Source organism: Botryllus schlosseri, chromosome 12 (assembly GCF_051294905.1).
Source record: "Botryllus schlosseri isolate E-star chromosome 12, Bs_hap1, whole genome shotgun sequence".
In the NCBI taxonomy this organism is placed as follows: Eukaryota; Metazoa; Chordata; class Ascidiacea; order Stolidobranchia; family Styelidae; genus Botryllus; species Botryllus schlosseri.
In genome coordinates, this window is record NC_137247.1 from 21941621 (window position 1) to 21962091 (window position 20471).

The window sequence follows — 20471 nt, forward strand, 5'->3', positions numbered from 1 at the left end:
TCTCATTAGGCCTTTTCAGCGCAATCCATATATTGTCTTCCAACATAGCTTCTAAGATGCAAAATAAATGTAATCGTGAGTAATCGTGATTACTTTTCCAATGTAATCGTAATCGTAATCGACTACTTCCTAATTTTGCTGTAATCGTAATCGTAATGGTAATCGCGTCATTCAGAAGTAATCGTAATCGCAATCGATTACATTCATGAAGTAATCACCCCATGTCTGGACTTGATGAATATACGATTGATGATCCCGCTTACCCACTTTAGTCATATTGCCATCATCCGTCCACGAGGCATTCCAAAGGAATTTACGTAGATGAATGATGAAAATTTGGCAGGGAAGGAACTTTTATAAATACCGCGACGTCTCGGATTCATTGTAACGCAGTTGACATTTGCTGCTCAGAAGAAATTTGCGTTGCTTTCACCCTACGGCTACGACATTATCGATGCTATTTTTGTGGTATGTAGCTCAGATCTGATAGCATGCTGTCTATAACCAAATTGTGATAAAGCCGGATGGTGGTTGCATATCAACTCGCAACGCCGTATCAAAACCGTAGTCATAAAACACTGGCCAAGTCGTCCAAATCCGAAATATAGAGTACATTGGGATAGTCAGTTGGATCACATTTAACGCATAATTCTACCAAAAAAATTAACTGTAATGTCACGCTATATTTGGAAGGAGGGAAATCTAAATAAAACTATAAACTGGTATTGATACACCGGAGGCTACAGAAAAAGAATGTGTTGTGTACCGTTAAGGAATGCCACGGAATATAATTTCTTGCCAAGCATATTAAGTGATGCGCTTGGTCTTGGGAGAGATTTGGATATTGAATTTCTACTAACTTCGAATTTTTATGAAACTTCTTCGATCCGTCATTTACCGAATATAGACACGGATTCTATCACTATAAAAACCAGATTTGGGCATGAAACTGAATTTATAAACATGTGATTATATCCTAACCTAGCTTGTGCATTTCAGGTAAAATGATGTATACCTATATTTGATGGAATTATTTGAAAGCGATGTGATTGAAGTATCCATTCATTAATTTAGGAAATTTAGAATTAGAGTTTTATATTAGTCTTGTAACTATTGTGACTTACTAATTTAAATCGAATCTGATAAAATCGTGTCAAAGCAGCGTTTCATCAGGCAGGGACATAGATTTGATTCATCAATCGCTGCAGCTTTAATGTAGATTGTAGACGTTTTGACACTCTTTGTACAGTCGATTGATTTGAACGCATTTCGGTGGTCATGAAGAGGAAGCGTGAAGTGTTTGTGATTTCAATAGTTGTCTTGGTCTCAGTCAATCAAAGCAAAGAAATATTATGCAAAGCGCGGACAGGATGCCAGTTGGCTAAATGCGATCCGGGTTATTCATTGGAAAGGTTGAACATCAATGAGTACCCACTCACTTGCATCCAGAAATCGGTTCAAGACAAAGCATCAACCGCTGAAATCGATGACTTGAAAAAGCAGCTGGAGCGTTTACGGACGAGTAAGCGACGAGATATCAGTTTTTATACATAGAATGCTTGTGAATGTTGACAAATTTTACGGCATTAGTTTTTAACAAGGACCTTGGTAGGTCCACGGTAGTGCAGAGCGGATCGACAAATTCTCTTGTCCGGATCTGGCCGCAACAGGAAAAGTACGGATCCGGATTCGATCCATCTCCGACTAAAATTGAAGAAACCCGGCAGGATATCAAATCCGGCTCCTGTCCATATTCCGCACTAGTCCACATACACACGCATAGCCAATACCGAAATCGCAAAGTAACTTTGACAAAATACATGGATCAATCACGGTACATGGCCGCCAGTCTCGTTGAGGTATATATTCTGAGTTTGCGGGCTTGCGATGATAATTGTCATTGGACATGGACAGTCACATTTATTTAAAGACATAGGCTAAATGACAAAGAGACTTATTTCAGTTACAAATGATTCAAATTGAGATAAAGGCAATTTCATCTGTGATACAATGCCGATGATGGTCATTTGACTGACAGTTAACTTAGGCTCGCTCTGGTGGGTCAATTTCATTTGAGTGACAATGCCTATGAGTCACCAGTCTAACAAATAGTTCAACTGTCAAGGTCAATGTCGTTTGAGGGACAGTTCCCACGAGGAACAATATTGATGGAGATATAGTTTGAGTGACAAATAATTCAACTTCATTATGGTTAATTTCATTAAACTGCGTTGCCTATGATGATACTGAGTTGAGTGACTTATTATTCCAGTATAAGGGGTTAAGGTTAGTGATGGCATCAGGCGTTAGACTCGATTCAACTATAACTTGGCAATGTTTCACTCGTCCATACTTTACTTCTGTCACGATTAAAACGGCTCATTTCAATACCCAATTGGATATATCACCGTTCTACAGCTGAATTGATCCCTAATTGTAACGACCAAAACGCCATGTTCGAATGTGTCACTAAAATGAAGAGTATTTATGTGACTCGAACTAGGTTCACTCTATCAGTCCTCATATATTACCATTTATTTTTGGTACTCAAGGATCACGATGATTGTATGATACTACATGATAATCAACCCACGGATTAGTGACAGTATTTTTTATTGCCGTCACGTAAAATTGTGTCTGCGGGAAATTTCTAGAACGAACATTTTCATACGCGAATGATATATTAACATCGAAGTTTTCCTCTCAACGCAAGATAGTCCAAATATCACAACTAAATCTACAGGAAACCTCTGCAGCCTTTAATTGCATATAAATATCCACCCTGGTACGGCTGTGTGATGACACAGAATATTTTAAATCTTGATGAGTGGTGGTGACGGTTTATCCCATGCCGTATTTGTTTGTGGCATTCATGGTGTTTGTCGACTACAATGGTAATCTACACTAGGCCGATATTACCTACTTTTTATTCCGTAGCTACCGATTTGTAGTACGGCCCACTTCTAGACATCGCTTACTCGGATGAATTAGCGAAGAGGAGCCTTGATAAACCTCCAACAGTTAGGTAAAAATTCTTGAGTCGAACTCATGCCGCGTTGTTGTAGTGTTGTTGTAGTGTTCCATCCTGATCCAAATATATATTCCAAGATTACAGTCCATCTCCATCTAGGACCAAAAAAACAGTTCAGAATCTAACGTCCAATTCTATGACTGAAAAACAATCACATATTACTGAGAATGATGAAACTCTGTGTAATAGAGCCTGCGTCTAAAATTCACAAAATGTATACCGTGACGAAATACAAAAAGAAGAGTGAACAATGAATTTACTATGAACGGTTACCGTAGGTTGCTGTTAGCCAGTAACGGTAGATGCGAAGCTATTACAGCGGGAAAATTATCAATGTATCAAGAATATATAAATTCTTTTTTCAAATCAAATGGATAACCTATGGGATATTAGACTTTTGTGAAATTAAAACGCTGCATCGCAAATTTGGCTAAATTCTTACCCGCGGAAGCGAAGGTATTGAAGTAAAAAATTTTGGAATGAAAATATGAATAGGCTTCTTGAACTTACGATATTAATCATAGCACTAGACTAGAACATTATTTTTCAAACCTACAATTTTCTATTTCAATGAATTCTCGTCGACCGGTTGGAATTGAACCACCAGCGTTTTAAGTCTGCCTAACTATATTACGAAATTCTTGCGTTGTACAATGCTTACACGGCTTTAATTGCAAGCATACATTTTTCAGTGAATCTCGAGGGCAAAATATCTGATGCAGGCACTCGACCAGGCTTGGCCCCGATCTAAATAATATTGACAATATCTTGTTCTTCAATGCCCCCTCCTTACCTAAACAGCTGTGAACAGTTTCAACAATTTATGATATGGACGCATCCAATAATTTATTTTTGGTTGCCACAGCAAGTACTACACTGTTGTGAAAAAGACTGTCGTTCTTCTAAGCTTTCCTCAGTTTCGTGATTTGCAGCTTGACAGTAAAGTTTAATATGGTTCCTCAAGAAGTGTGAAGTACCACTACACTCCCTCTATCATGCTGCAATGGCTCATCCCTCAACGTGCACAGTACCAACGTACGAAGTGCGTAGGGCAGGCTCCTGAAAGAAAAACAAAACTACTCCAAACATCGCTTTTGGGTTTAGCATGGGTCACTTTCACATAATCTTGAATCATTTTCAAACTACCGTATCTCGCACTCATACTGTGACTTCACAATGATATCGCCCTCGCACAACTATAATAAGTAAGACTTGAATTCCATACAACTTCAGCATTGCAAAACCTCATAATGGAAACCCTATCAAATATGTAAACGTTTCAGTATCAGTTTATTAATGTTTTCATAATTTAAAAAGACCGCAAAACTGCGATATAGTGAAAAGATAGGAAGGTTTCGAAACGTTAAGTCTCCCAGCAACGGTATATAAATCTTACATTTGACAACATCATCTGCCTGATTTATTTTTATTCTGATTTGGTGTAAAAACTATGAAATACTGCCACATACAGAAAAGGAGAACACCATCGACTCTATGATCGTGACATGGTTGCAAAATTGGAAGCTGCTCTCAAGCTCAGGTCAACAGTGTCGGTGGCTTTCGCCGGTCCGATCCGGACCCAACGAAAATAGCCAATAGTCCGTATCCTGCCCAATCCAGGACAAATCCAGTGCTCATGTCTGGTCCATATCAGTGATGAGCGAACTTGGAAATTTCTCAGTCCTGAAAATTTCCAATTCAGTCCAACTCCATCCAGATTCAAAAATGTTTCAAAATTTAAACTCAACTGTATTACTGAAAAAATGTATAATCACGTTACAGAGAATACTTAAACAGTTGGTTCGTGGTACAGAACTTGAAGATAGCTTTCAATACAACATCCATTGCAGTAAATTATTTATTGAACTCGAAGACTTTTCGGGTGCCTCTTTTCAAGAGTTAACGGCGCACTGAAGGGATTTAAGCAGAATGAAAAGCAAAACCAGAACGGCAAAGTATGACGCAACAATCAGAAATTACATACCATGAAGTCCGCAATAGGCCTTTTGCAGGACTTCGATCACGTGACTAGATACGCATAGCAACAACAAATTGGTTAGCAAGCTACTTTCTCGCGCACCTGCTTCAGTGCTAAATATCGCATAGTGTACTGTTGATATCTGGTTGTAAACGTTTCGGAAATTTGTTGTAGAAGTCATCAGAGATTTACCTATGCTAGATGTCAATCCTGTACAAAGCAAATAGAATGATATCGTCAGAATTACGCAGAAATCTGTCGTTAACGTAGCCGTATTTCGGATACAGTATATTATCGTTTTCGGGCTGTAAACGTTCACAAGTGTCATGGAGATGCGCAAGGATTCAAATATGTTGGATGTCTTTGATTCATGAACTATGTAAACTCCTTGCGTCAAAATGATCGACATTGTAGCCGTTATTTGGTAGTCAACTATGATTTTATGACACAAAATTCGACATTGCAGGACATTGACTGCGTGATATTTATTGCAGCATTAAGTTAGGTGTGGATAGTATACTATAGTTGTATTGTAGCGGTAGTTGGTAATCATTGCAGCATTTTGATGATTGCAATATATATAGGATACTGCTATTTTTAAGCCTAAGAGACAATGACTGCCAGTGCCAGTACGTTGATGTGTTATGAATTCATGCAATGTGCTACATACCATATATATATCAAATATCCTAAGCTATTGTATGACTTCTCAGTTAAACAATTCAAAATATTTAGACCTCTACACCTAAATTACAAGTTATTGATCATTCTGCCATGCTGTCAAGTGCCACTACCCGAAGGAAAATGATCATCAGCTCCAATTGAGGGTGAAACAAACTGTCCCGGGGCCTGGATTACTTGATTGATTGCCTGGATTGGATTACTTCACTCTATGGCACAGGGCAAATATCTTGAGTTTCAAGACATATGGCTATACCACATGCATACGGATTAATGATCTGATGGATTATCCCAAGAGAGCCGAACATAGGCAACTAAGAAATTGACGATGCCCTCGTCAAGAATTCAGCCTGGAGCCAATTATTATCACCACATAAAATTTGGTTATGCGGTGGAAGGCAGCGTGGTTTCATGCCAACAGAAAATATCAGCAAATGATCTGACCACTGACTAACTGTCCTGAACTTCTTTCCCGATGTTGATGTCTGCTTTGAAAATGATATTTCATTTGTGTACAGCAAGACAAGCGCTCTTCCGTGGATGCCATGAATATGTCTAGACAAGTGGCTATGGAGGTAGAGGAAAATACATAGGTATAACAGTCTCGGCAGTTATTGAACTTGATAAGGTTAACATCCATTTTTCTTCAACTATTTCTTATGCTCTGGGTATCGAATACACAAAAATAATAATAAATCGATCTTCTTTGCAAGTTTATTTGTAAATTCAATGAATCAAAGAATATCATAAGTTCAGAATATTACGGAGTCAATGCGAAAGAAACAATGTTAGTCGTCTTTAGAGGATGTTTCTGAGTTGGTTGAGCCAATACACAGAGGGGGTCAGCAACGAAGTACTATTTTACATGAGTACTAGCGTCATTATGAGTTTAGGCTACTTCCACTTCTACTTGACACTTTTTAGGTAGTACTTTTTTGTCAGGTTTGGGATTTTGTCAACTAGAAAGTAGCTTTGGCGCATGATTGCATCCCCTTCAAGCGTGAGGTTGTCATAACAACTGGGCAAAATAGCCCCAGTACCACGGTAACTAAATTAATTTTTGAAAATTGCACCTATTTGTAGTGTTATTACGCTTTTGCGTTGATCAAGAAGATGCAACATGCAATGTTTACAGTTGTCACATGGCATCAATTTCTAAAACTAAGTGACACTCAACCAAATCTACTTCATGTAACGAATTTCTTGACCGCTTTTCAGAAATTCATTTCTACTTCCACTTGAAGTACTTTGGACATGTCCTGTAAGTAATTAGTGCTACTTGTACTGGAGTATAAATTAAGGCATTACTTCTACTCGGTTCCCAACAATGACCACGTTGACCACGTCTGGGTATAGGATGACCGATCTTGTCACTGCGTTTGAGCTGCTCTAAGAGTTATGTGATAGTTACTTCCTTTAGTTCGCTAAATATCGCACATATGTGACATCAACTATAATTTATCAAAATCTAGCGTGATTTGCCAAATCCACTTCAATCGCAGTTGCGAAGTAGTGGTAATAAAATTGGCATTGTATAAGGCAAAAATAAAGTGCACTGATTTGCTTAGTCTTGACGGCAGGTTCTCCCAAATGATACTTCCGATGTGTTCAGCGACATTTGTTTCATAGCAGCACGCCAGCACCCAAACCAGCAGACAGTATATCCTGATCCTTGCGGGTCCCGGCTGCTTCAGCCATATCTTCCATCCAAAATCAGGCTCCACAACAGACAAATAGTACTGCTTGAACTAACAAATACTCTTACCAGAATATAAGCCAATCGCTTTACTTCAAATTCATAAATTTAAGTACATATGATCAGAGTTGAGTACCGTAATACGACTACGTTACCGATGGATTTCTGCGTAATTCTGACGACATCATTCTAAATGCTTTGTACAGGATTGACATCTAGCATAGGTGAATCTCTGATGACTTCTACAACAAATTTCCGAAACGTTTACAACCAGAAATCAACAGTACACTATCCGATATTTAGCACTGAAGCAGGTGCGCGAGAAAGTAGCTTGCTAACCAATTTGTTGTTGCTATGCGTATCTAGTCACGTGATCGAAGTCCTGCAAAAGGCCTATTACATGACATTGCATACTTCATGTTATGTAATTTCTGATTGTTGCGTCATACTTTGCCGTTCTGGTTTTGCTTTTCATTCTGCTTAAATCCCTTCAGTGTGTCGTTAACTCTTGAAAAGAGGCACCCGAAAATTATTCGACTTCAATAAATAATTTACTGCAATGGATGTTGTATCGAAAGCTACTTACAGAGAATAATTGAACTTCATGTAATAGAACCCGGGCCTGAAATACACAACATTTACGCTTATGCAGGTCTTCAGTATGCCTACTATACACATCACAGTAATATTAATTCGGCGTTAGAGCAATAAGAAAGCTGATCAAAAGTAGTAAAACTGCTTGTCCAAACGCGAATAATCACATTCACAACATGTACATATATTGTTAATGTCTAAAGAGAAATAGTGAACTACTCAAAAAACGTGTCTTTGTTCTCGCTATGGATGGTGTGAACGTGAGTTTCCCGTTCGCGTGCTGTGAGTGAACGCCAGAAATTTAAAGGTTCACGTTTACAAACGAACCTTGGTGCGCTCTGCACTGTGATTCGTTTTCATTATTACAATTTGCACGTCATTACAACATCTTTGGTTGAAATTTATTGCATTTCAACTGCTGGCCACTCTATGCATGACGCTGGCAGCATGAAAAAATCAACCCTAAACGAGCATTCACTTCGATAATTTCAAAAAGTTTACTTGTTTTGTTACATAAGTTTCCTCGAAATATCCAGCATTCCGTTTGTGAATATTTAGTGACTCTGTGCTCTTAGCTTGACTCGCGACACCACAACAACAAGAGCTAAATACGCTACGTGTAGTAGGTAGTCAGCCATTGATGCTCATTCAACCAATCAATGAAATTGATGTCGCTGTCTGATGTAAAAAATCTAGCAAGCGTGCGGGGTCAATCTTGATTTCATCATATGTTTATTGTATCATAAAAACCAAATCATACGACTTGGGTGTTGTGTTGGCTACGGTATAACTTGTTTATGGTGTAATATCGGTAGCAAGTATATAAAACCCTTTCTACACTCTGCTCAATATCAATAGTCAGACGCCGTATACATTATCCGGTCTGGTCTAGACTGTTAACGCGTAAGCTTATATTCCCTTGCAAGTTCTCGTCGAAATAGGTGGCGAAAGATGAAAGATATTGATTTTGGATTATTATATTATATGTGATTGTCCCATATTTATTACATTTGGCGTCATTTGAAACGTCAGTATGTAAGCTACACCAGCATTGTGGCATTATGTAACTCGAGTCATCGCTAGGTATCGTGTAGGTGTACATTAATATAGGCCAGTAGTTCTCAACCTTATTTTAGAAATGCCCCCTTTATGATAGTGAAAAATTTTGAGCCACTCCCCCCCCCCTCTATCGTCATATCACAATATCCAACCGGGATGCTAGCAACCCCAGCAGATTGTTGGATGGCATGGAAGGTTATGACTGCTGATGAGAGAATTCAAAAATATGAAATTAGGTCTATATAGAGAGAAACACGCTTGAATCGGAGGCAAATCGCGCAGTGCGAAAAATTTTTTTTGTCGCGGACCGCTTATTCACGCCCCGCTGCAGATGCTTTCACGCCCCCAGGTTGAGAACCACTGATATGGGCTATCACTTCACTGAAATGTAGGATTGGAATTAGCAATACGATGTCACGTGACGTCTTGAGGTTCACGTTCGCTTTCACACAGAACCTTTCAAGAAGGTTGGCGTTCACGCGAACCTGAACCTTATATAGGTTCACACCAACCATAGTATTTCCATCAACAATTCTATACGCCGTTGGTTACCGTTAACCCAGGGGTGGGCAATTATTTTCCTCCGCGGGCCAAATGAGAAGTGGGAAATACGTTGGCGGGCCGAGTGAAAAAATTTAGCTATGTTCTCCAGGGTGTTTTAATTTTATTCCTAAATCACATTGTTGATAAATGCTGCTCAGTGAATGTGTTGATATTAGGTAATGAGAAAGTGACTGTTAATTAAAAAATATCTATTTGCCGTCATGATTCGAAACAATGTTAAACATGATACTAACTCTCTTTAAACCCCTATCCACGTTCTTCTATTAATACTCTAAAACAGTGGTTATCAAACTTTTTAGGCACGCCACCCTTTATGATAATGAACAATTTCGCGCCCGCTTATCATGATATCACAAAGTACTAAAAAGTGCAACCAGAATGCCAGCAATCCCAACGGATAGTTTGATGACATTGAAGATTATGGCTGTTAATGAGAGAATTCTGAAATATTAAAGTCGGACAATACACAGAGCAACAAAAGCTGAGGATATATCGCGCGGAGCGCGAAAATTTTTTTCAATAAACTTCGGCTGCGCGCCACACTTCTGATGCTTTCACGTCACCGCGTTCGAGAACCACTGCAATGAAGTGTATATGCAATAGTACAAAGCTTATTTTCCTGGTCGTTGCCTTCCGAGCAGTGTGCAGCCTAAATAGCATATTGAGCGGTGCTTGCGGTTTTTCTGAATTCCGCCCTCCCTTGGCCGCGTGTTTCGTGTTTTTGTCATAAGACCGACTGTAATTGAAATCCCTAATCTCGGCGACATGTCCGGCAAAAACTGAAAGGACGGGTTTACCGCTGACTCCAGTATACGAATACTTAGTACTCTATATTCTAAACCTAAACCATTATTTGAATTTCAGTTGTCGGCTTTCTTTTTTTGGCTTGCCCGTTACTCCTTTATGGCTGATAGATATGATGAGTCATATAGTAATCGCGAGCATTGATGGACTTGTTTTACGAATTAGGGATTTGGAAACGTATCACGTAATAAATTAAAACACATACCGTATGATGCGTAATGCGACAATGGCAACACGTTGCTACATTGCCTTTATTTTGAATCTGGAGTACGCATGTGAGGTCCGTACGCAGCGTAATCGTGTCATATTGCTGAACATGCTACAAAGTAAACGAAATTCCTGTTCGTTTGATACAGCCTATGGTTTTAGTCATTCAAAAAGCATGTTTTGCTTTGAATTCCAAGCAACCTTTCGCGGGCCGCACAGAATAGCTTCGCGGGCCGCATTTGGCCCGCGGGCCGCACTTTGCCCAGGTCTGCGTTAACCAGTGACTGTGCGCTAAACCTTTGTCACATTTGTCAACACTGACGTGCGACGCGTCTTCGCTATGATTGGGTTTCATGAAAACTATGAAAGACTACCACAGTGCTAGGCTTTAGAAAAAAGGAGACCACTATCCACTATGTGATGGTCGGATTCGCTAGGGTTACCGTACGTCCTCTTTTCAGAGGATTTGTCCTTTTTTTGGACTTTTTTGAAAGTGTCCCCGGAGGACGCCCAAATGTATGGCAGAATCGACTCAGATACATTAATTGAGCACTGACGTAACGCTCCGCCGGGTATGTCGGGAGCTGGGCCGGAAAGTTGCCTTTTTTTAGTTAACCACTTTATAATGTGAGGATTTTCCTCCGGTTTTGCAAGTCTGAAAATTATGAAAAAGTGTCCTTATTTCAGATTTTTATAACATGGTAACCCTAATATTCGAAAAATCACTGTCTGCTGTCAGCTGAACAACGTTTGTGGTATTTGCAATGGTTCTGGCGTTACATAATAAAAACTTCGTGGAGTAACATCTTTTCTCCTCGTCTCTCCGATCGTCTCGCGATTCTGGTTGTGAAGCCAGCGTACCCCAGTCCGGATTTTTCCATGCTAGAAGTCCAAGTCCAACTGAATCCTAATTCTTTTCAAAAAATGTGAATCCGAGCCGATCCGGATCCAACGAAAATGACTTATAGTCCGGATCCTGTCTAATCTAAGTCCAGTCTAATGCTCATCCGAGTCGGGTACTTGTTACTGAGACTACTTTAAATACATACAGTATCTCGCCGGCTATCAGACAGTCATCGAGCATGTCCACATTCAAGTCGAAATACAAGCAATTTCTGCTGTATGATTACTAGTTACGCCCACCATTTACCGGACCACGACCTGATATATCGATCTCGTCTTCCGTCACTTGACACTTTATATTATCTTTTTTTTTACATTCATTCAGTGTGCATGCTTCCTCATCTTTATATCGCCTAGGCCCAGGTGGCTTTCTGATCTTAAGACTATACTCCTAGTCGTTTCGACATCTTCTTATCATTCATTGTATTGCAGTCTTGTGATGTTTTGAAGTGATGAACTTTTATGAATAAACTTGAACTGGAACTTGAACATTGTCAGGGCAATTTCAAGTTAAATCAATCCAGGAAACAGGATTTAGTCTGCACCCAGTTTCAGATTTCGCTGATAATTGTTTCCAAATTGTGACATTAATTACATTGTGGGGTCTCGCTGGGCAGTTATCAATAAATTATGAAATAAGTTTTCAAGTTATCGCACGATAGAAACAAGCTTTTTATGCCCACTCAACCTTGAAATTTAGGGGCTTTTTGGGCAGATTTGAATCAGTGTTTAAATGAGCTAATGCGACACTATATCGATATTCAGATATGGGTGCTAGCAATTCCGAAATAAACAAGCTGAAGAAAAGCAACGCGGAGTTACTGGCAGGTATTTCGAATGTATTAGGCCTTTTTCCTTGCATGATAATATCGCGAGAACAATATATGTGCTTTCTTCCGTCAGCAATTTGCCATGGATCGGTGATAAATAACTTTATATTACTGTATATTCTATTTCTAGGTTATTTACTTCTATCACATAGGAGCTAGCGATATGTTATGGAGTTCACGGTTGATGAAGCACTGACAACTGTAACAACCGAAAAGGGTAGCTTATCCGATTGGCTACTTCTTGTTCCATATCTCATGAGTACAGCGATTTTTTTGACCTAAAATCAGAAGATTTTGGACCTGAAAATCAATATTTTGACATTTTTCGACTTTAAAAACATAATTTTGATTAAATATTTACCTATCGTATGCAAATGAGTTGTTTTCATACATAATGCTAGAATAGTACTACTTATTTTCATTTCTGGTTGGATATGTCTGTCTTTGCGACTCAAGAACTGACAAATTTCCAGGGTTGTAACCAAGTCACAAGGCTCCGAGTCACAAGTCAATCTCACTTTTATAGTATTGACTCGAGTCAAGTCGAGTCATTTCAATTCAACACCGAGTCAAGTCCGAGCCCAAGTCAGCGAGCAGAGTGCCGAGTCCGAGTCATGGAATTATGAGTCGAGTCCGAGTCCAAGTCATTGTGTTGACTGCTCAGTTTCCATTTGAAGTCTTGGTAAACCCACTTTTTATAACTCTGTTTGGTGATATCGAATGGTTCGCTTTTATAATACACCAATTTTCCTCACCTTTAGCAGTTTATGGTCGCATTTTCAAGTACCAGTACCAACAGACGAAATCACAATAGTGTGTTGGCTTCGGAATTACAATGAAATGTAGGTCTTCGCCGTCTGAGTTTCGAGTCAATGACTTGGTTCGAGTCATGCGCAATGACTCGAGTCCAAGTCGAGTCAATACACAGAATGACTCGAGTCGAGTCGAGTCATGTCCGTATTTTGAATAAATGACTCGAGTCAAGTCGAGTCATCAGAAAATCGTGACTCGAGTCATTACAACCCTCCAAATTTCTGCATAAAAAAACTTTATATTAACGAAATCTGGCCCTGTGAAGAATTCCAGTAGTAACATCTCGTACTATGGTGAAAATATTTAAAAAGAAATGTAGTACAACGAAAGAAACTTTCCTACATTCTCGGGTAGAAAGCTTCTGTCCTTACCAAGTATCTTGCTGAGAATGGAGAAAAAACAATCAACAACAGCAGTTGTTGGCTGACAACACTGAATTTGTGCGTACACTGCTGGTGACACACCGTGTTGCTTTATTCTGATAATGGTGGCTACATCACAAGTTTGATCATGCGCTTCCTCATAAAATAAGCATGCTATACCCACGCAGTCTTACTGCAGTTAGGATACTGCGGTATGTTGAGCATAACACCATGTCAACCTTTTTGTTTCATTTGAGTGTTCATAATTCTCAATGAGGAGACAATGGGCCATCTACAACGGTGGGCCTATAAAGTAGACTACAAGCTGTAAAATGTTAAATGATCAGTTCACCGACAGTGCAAAATCTACGAAACAAACAAAATACTGGTTGCAAATTTTTTTCGACTTAGCAAACAATATGGACATTTTTTGACCTAACGCTATAATTTTTACAAAATGTTGACTTTTTGGCTTGTCAAAAAAAATCACCCCACTCATAAGAATTCCTCATACGCAGGTTACTTGAGTCAGTACGACATATTCATAATTGAATGTCTATATTGAAATACATGTAGCCTAGTCGTTCGGTCGTTATTCATTGCAGTTACACACATAACAGTGCTGATTCATCGAGTGACTATAGCATATTCCATGATTTCTAGCTCTTCATATGTTCATCGGGAGAAGTTGTCATGGCGTTAAATTAGAATCAGCCTTGGCACGGAATGACTCTGGTGGTGTGATCGACATGTATATACCCACAATTGGAATCAGAGGTGTATTTTGTGACGTAACTGATGAAGGTGGAAACTGGACTGTAAGTTGAAACACCGAGGGGCCTATTGGTAGGAAATATGTTATTTTTTCGATTCCAAAAAGGTCTTCCAGCGAAGAATGAATGCAGACGTGGAATTCTTCCGAGGTTGGGATGATTACGTGAAAGGATTCGGTGACTTGCAAGGAGATTTTTGGTTAGGTAGGAATATCCACTATATATTTCAATTGTTCGCTGTTGATATATAACTTTCATTACTGTACATTGCCGACATGAGGTGATTACTTCATGAATGAACCGAAAAGTAACTTAGTGGTATTCAGTCAGATAGCGAAACCTACGACCAAACGGCTGCAAGTGGATTAAATTCAAGTGAACATTAGAAATATTGAATATTATGTACATGTTATGCAAGTGATTATTTGTAGATATTACTCATTTCGTCGGTCTCGTCGTAATCACAATAAAAATCCATACCACGATTATTTTAGAGTAAGCAATTAGGTTTCCCATCCCTGGCGTAACCACAAGTCACGAGAAAATTATGAGATCGTCATTCCTTGAGTCACCATCGGTGCGAGGGAAACATTCGTGAAGGGTATATGATTTGAACAAAAATCAAAATGAGAAAATTAATGCTGCTAGAATAAATTGTGAAGTTACAGATATATACTAAAATATGTTGAAAAATTAGAGATCAGACCATGGGTTCCCAGTATGTGAGTCATGGCCCCCTAGAGGGGGTCAATAGTCGTTTCTAGGTCAGACATATACATTAGGAAATTATCATTTCCAATTCTACTTTACTATAACAAAAAAAACATCATGTCTTTGCTTCTGAAGACAAAGCTGCATAACATCTTAGATTTTCCATATGACTTGCGAATGGCTCTTTCCATCACCAAATCAGCAGATAAGACATTTTCCGAGCAGAAACAATCTCACATTATACTGAAGTTGTAATTAGTAATTAATTCTCAATCACATTTATTGAATGCTATGTCCATAACATTTTATTATACTAACCACCGAACACTGATTGAACTATTTCTTAAATTATAATTATACTTCAGCTTCCAAATCATCTCATAAGTTTAAGTAAGTCATTGATTTTTCAAAATTTACAAAGGGGCCATGGAATAAAAAAAGTTTGGAACCCCTGTTCTAGACCGGTTGACAGCAATTCGGGTGCGCATTGTTATACAATGTAGTATATAGGATAAGCATCTTTTAATTGGGAAATATTGTATCCTGTCTCATCAACATATGAGGCAGGTGATTGGGCAGTCGATAAAGACGAAGTCCTGTCAAATTTCGAACGAATCCATCGTCTCATGTTTGGTAGTGATTACTTACATCACACTTTCGTTCAGGGCTCGAAGCATTGCATCAGATGACAAGAGAAGGAAACTATGAGATGAAAATTAGCATGATCGAGAAAGACGGAAATCGATATTTTGCCAAGTACAGGTACAGATTGTGTATATTCGAATGTTGGTATATTTCATAGATTACATAATATACAATGACTTGAATGCAGTAGGAATGTTTTGGATTTCCATTCGGACACGGCGGGTGTCTGTATGATATTATTTTATCGTGAAGCGTTGTCGAGAGCATTATTTGTCACTCAGTTTTGCACACTTCTGATATAATTTTATTCAATGTAGAAGTTGAGTATACTGGAGGGAATTTTTTTATAAAGAGGAAAAATTACCTACAGGTTTGCTCAAAAATTGCAGTTTCCATAGTTTGGTTATATAGTACAAAGCAAATAAAAATTAGTTAATGATGCAAAAATTAATATTTGTTAAGTTACATAATGGAATGGATTAAAATGAAATGCGTAGAGATCACCACTCAAACGACTCAGTATCAGGACAACATTATGCTAATCAAGGATGGAAAAATTGAGGTCACTAAACATTTACCGCTGAGTCACGGAGGGCATCGATAATAACACTGGTCAACACCATTTTTGTTGACTTTGATCAGGCAATTGTTTTTGACTAACGTTTGGGCGCTGAATTAAAAAATGACTTCCATTTTTCTCTATCACGTCAATTGTTTGGGTTAGGTAGCCTACACACCACATTGTCTCATAACCCACATAATAGCACTATTTTTAATATTTTTTGCTTATTGTATAAAACGTTTCAAAAACCACAAGCAGTCGAAGGTAAATCAATGGACTTCAAATAAACATTTACACTGCTTTATTTAGTTGATTTAAACTGATATTGCTTCTATACATGACGAATAAAGTGCGAGTTTCAGGGTCCAAATTTACGCTAATAACCTATTATTCTGTAGGTTGTCTAGTTTAATACTTGAGTAACAGTCAGCTAACATATGTAAGCTCTAATCTACTCTGGTATCATACCCCCATCATCTTCAGGTGTTGGGGAACATTTTCTCCTTATCCATCTCTGACTATGTCAAAGTTTTTAGGGAAATTATTAAGATATTTTAGCTTTTTGGAATGTCTGCTGTTCGACATAAATATATGGCAGTGACACCTGTGTATCAGGGTTGCATGTGCATCCTTATCGTCTAACCACTACAAAACACAATATTTCAAAGCTGACACATATGATTTATTCAAGCTCGTGAACTTGCAACAATTCAATGTTTCTGTATTACTGCCAATGTTTCTGTATTATTCACGAATACTGAGTGTGCAATTGTTACTGCACCTAAGACTTTGCCATTTTGGAGAATGGCACACTTTAGGATCCTTTTTGAGCCACCTCTGGTATTTGCTATTCACTTAACTTGAAAATCGGGATTCCCAACTCCTCCGATAATCCATGGTAACAGTATCATGCCATGCCATACGGCAATACACAGAGCTACCGAAAGTAGGCCAACGAATAGAAGGCTGTTTCTCCTGATCGAAAGTGAGATACCTTCTCTACCTTGCTAAGTAATCTTTTCTCACTTCATAAGGATGTTAAAAGCTCCGAAGAAGGCTATTCCAAGTCCCAAAGCTTATGTAAGCTCCGAAGAAGGCTATTCCAAGTCCCAAAGCTTATGTCAGATCAATAACTCGTGTTAAAGGACGACTTTACTTTCTGAATCAACTTCGATTTCAAAATTTTCATCATTTGGGCTGCTATCCGTAAGATCTTCATCTTGATCAAAATTATCAAGCGTATAGTTGTTTCAGGTGACACTGAATAAGCTGGAAGTGGCATTGGACCTATTGCTGATAGTAAATGTCATGTTTATTTTTTGCCATATCCTGCAGTTTGAATCAAATATATCTGTGTGAAATATCCTCTGCTAATTGCATCCTATAACCAAAAATGGGTGACAAGTGACAACATCGGGCTGGATCGATACCAGTACCTTTTCTTACATAATTCAATCGAGCTCTTGACTATATAACTTATTATATGTTAAAAGTGTGGATTTTTAGAAGATATGGAGAAGTAATATGGGTAAATTCGTGAAAATTCGCATATTTTGGGCGTATGTCATAGAGCAAAAAGATGACGTGATAGAAGAAAACCAGTGGCATTTTTGGAATCAGCACCTCAAACTTAGCCTAAGTCAAGTGCCAAATCAAAGTCAACAAACTTTCCGTTCAAAATTGTTGCCCAGTGTAATCGTAGACTGTGAAAGGATATCCTACTCCGGTCATGCCATCGCTAAGTTGTACCTTTTATTCACACAGCTCGATAATTTTTCTCCATAATACTGATTATTATACCAATGATGGTCCGCAGGCATATGAACATTAGATTCTTGAATATTATACGTTCAACAATCAACGTCAGGTTTCGGCTACAGGTGGGCTGTATATTTACCAAGGATATAAAACATATTTCACCTATAAAACGGAGTCACCGAGCGTAGAAGTTTGGGAAACATTTCTTCCAACGATCGGTCCGCTTCAGCATTATTACGAAATAAATTTGACTGCTTTGATTAGAGGAATTTAATACGGTGACATTGGATTTATCTGTAAACAATGTTGATTTCTCGAGCTAGTTTCAATTTCCTAAACTATCGATCCTTAAACTCGATTGCGAGTTGTAAGTACGCTCGACTGGTTCAAAACCAATGGGTTGCCCGACTCGAGACAGTGCCATAAGTCGTACCCCCCCCCCAACAGTAGACGCCTTTGCTATTTTAGCCTCCTTGATTCTCAAAATCGCGCACTTTGGGAACCACTGGTTTAGTCGAACTACAGCAGCGGAAAAATTTCGGAAAACAATTTACTTCACGATTATCTTTTTTTAACCCTCGAGCCCATTCTTATTCATTCAGCAATTTTCGAATTGGACCCCATTACGACAAATACAGATTGACCATATCCGGTTACTCGGGAAATGCACATCGAGACTCTCTCAAAAGGCACAACAACCGACAGTTCACAACGAAAGATGCGGATCACGATGATCGCCCGTATAATTGCGCTTCTCACTTCGAAGGAGCATGGTGGTATGACACCTGCCTCGATACCAATCTGAACGGAAACTTCAATAAATCAGATGGCCAGGGAGTTTGGTGGCGTATCCGAGGTGGTTCATTTCGTCACATACGCCATTTGCGATATACAGAGATGAAGTTTCGAAGAAGATTTTGAAAAGAAGGATCGAGTAAAAAAAACTAAAATTCCTATTTTTGCAGCTATTTGATTGCGATCGTTGTTTGTTTGTTTGTTTTGGGGTATTCATGGTGTTTTCGACTACTATGGTCATTTACACCAGGCCGATATTCTTCTTATTTTCCGTATCTGCCGTCTTATAGCACGGCCCACCTCTAGGCTTTTGTAAGACACCGCTAACGCGGATGAGGTGGCGAGGTAAACCTCCAACACTTAGATATCGGAATTCGGAAGTCGACCTCGGTCCCCATTGGTGTTGCAGCCGCGGATTATACCACTGCGCTATCTCGCCACGCAGCGATCGATGTTAATACCATTAAAGGTTGATTGTTTAGTTCAGCTCAGATGTGCCCGAGTTCTGTAATGGTTCACGCTACAATGATAGAACTGAATAGTCTCGTGTCTTGCTTCGTGTAAAAGGCTATAATCAAATTCTGAATCATGAACTAATATATGATGTACATCGGTCTGTTGGTCACGCTCATGACTCTAACCATATACTCTGGACTGGGATTAGTATAGGATTAGGAATTGAAGCTTAGGATTTGAATTTGAAAGGACAGCTTCTGGACTATGGTTTATTTTCGTTGGATCCGGATCGGACAAGACTGTGAATTTGGAAGAAAAAAAGGATCCGGTTGGACTTGGACGTTTAGCATGCCGAGGTCTGGACACTGGTACGCGGGCTTCGTAAACAAAATGGCAGAGCGCAGTGTTGGGATGACTCGAGTCATGACTTGATCACTTGACTTGAGTCAGACTCGAGTCACCTTTTTCGTATGACTTGACTTGACTCGAGTCACTTTGCTAAAATGACTTGACTTGACTTGACTCGGCGTATCAGAAATGTGGATTGACTCGTGACTCGGAGCAAAATTCACGAGTCAATTTCAAGTCATCAAGTAAAAATCACTTTATTTTGCATCTTGCATTTTGTTCGGATTGTTCGCCAAACTTTTGTGTAACCCATGAGAGCGACCGATCATTAATTACTGAGCCTCCAATATTCACTCACAAACGAAGTGATCGAAGATACAGATTACGTTGTCGTAAACTAGCATTAAAGTAATTTAAAAGCAAAATATATATTTGTGTTCTCTGTTCTTACCTTAACCGAACCTCTTGTTTGATTGAAATTGTAATCGAATATAGTTTAAATAATCCTCAACCGTTGGCGCGGACTCGAATTGTATCATATCAATATGTATAAATGGGTACTGTATTGCATCTTCTCAATTCGTTTCTCAATTCTCTATCATGGCTGGTAACTATAAAATGAGGCTATGCAATTACATACGTAGCTGAACAGTTCTACGTTTATGTGAGCGACACAACCCCTTATTGGATGTATATTAAACTCTATATTCGTTCATCGGTACAGAATCAATGACTAATCAATCTGTTATTCAGAGACCTAGCGAAATGCAATGACGTAATCATGCTTCATACTTCTAAAAGGCAACTTGACTTGAATTTTGACTTGACTCGTGACTTGACTTGACTTGACTCGACTTGACTCGAGTCACCTCAAAAAATCAACTGACTTGACTTGACTCGA

At 38.9% G+C, this 20471-nt stretch overlaps 1 protein-coding gene across 3 annotated transcripts; it reads left to right on the plus strand.

The window, feature by feature from the left end:
- Positions 1 to 663: 663 nt before the first annotated feature.
- LOC145452461 (microfibril-associated glycoprotein 4-like) lies at positions 664 to 20296 on the plus strand. Of its 3 annotated transcripts, none has more exons than XM_080330645.1 (6): positions 664 to 1522; positions 12283 to 12345; positions 14186 to 14340; positions 14403 to 14499; positions 15672 to 15768; positions 18574 to 20296. In XM_080330645.1, exons 1-6 carry the CDS (start codon positions 1279 to 1281, stop codon positions 18890 to 18892), a joined length of 975 nt encoding a protein of 324 aa, XP_080186771.1. In that variant the 5' UTR covers positions 664 to 1278; the 3' UTR covers positions 18893 to 20296. The 3 variants fall into 3 exon arrangements, with proteins under 3 accessions (XP_080186771.1, XP_080186772.1, XP_080186773.1); XM_080330646.1 differs by having other exon boundaries at positions 14412 to 14499; XM_080330647.1 differs by lacking the exon at positions 12283 to 12345 and having other exon boundaries at positions 665 to 1522.
- The last annotated feature ends 175 nt before the right edge of the window (positions 20297 to 20471 follow it).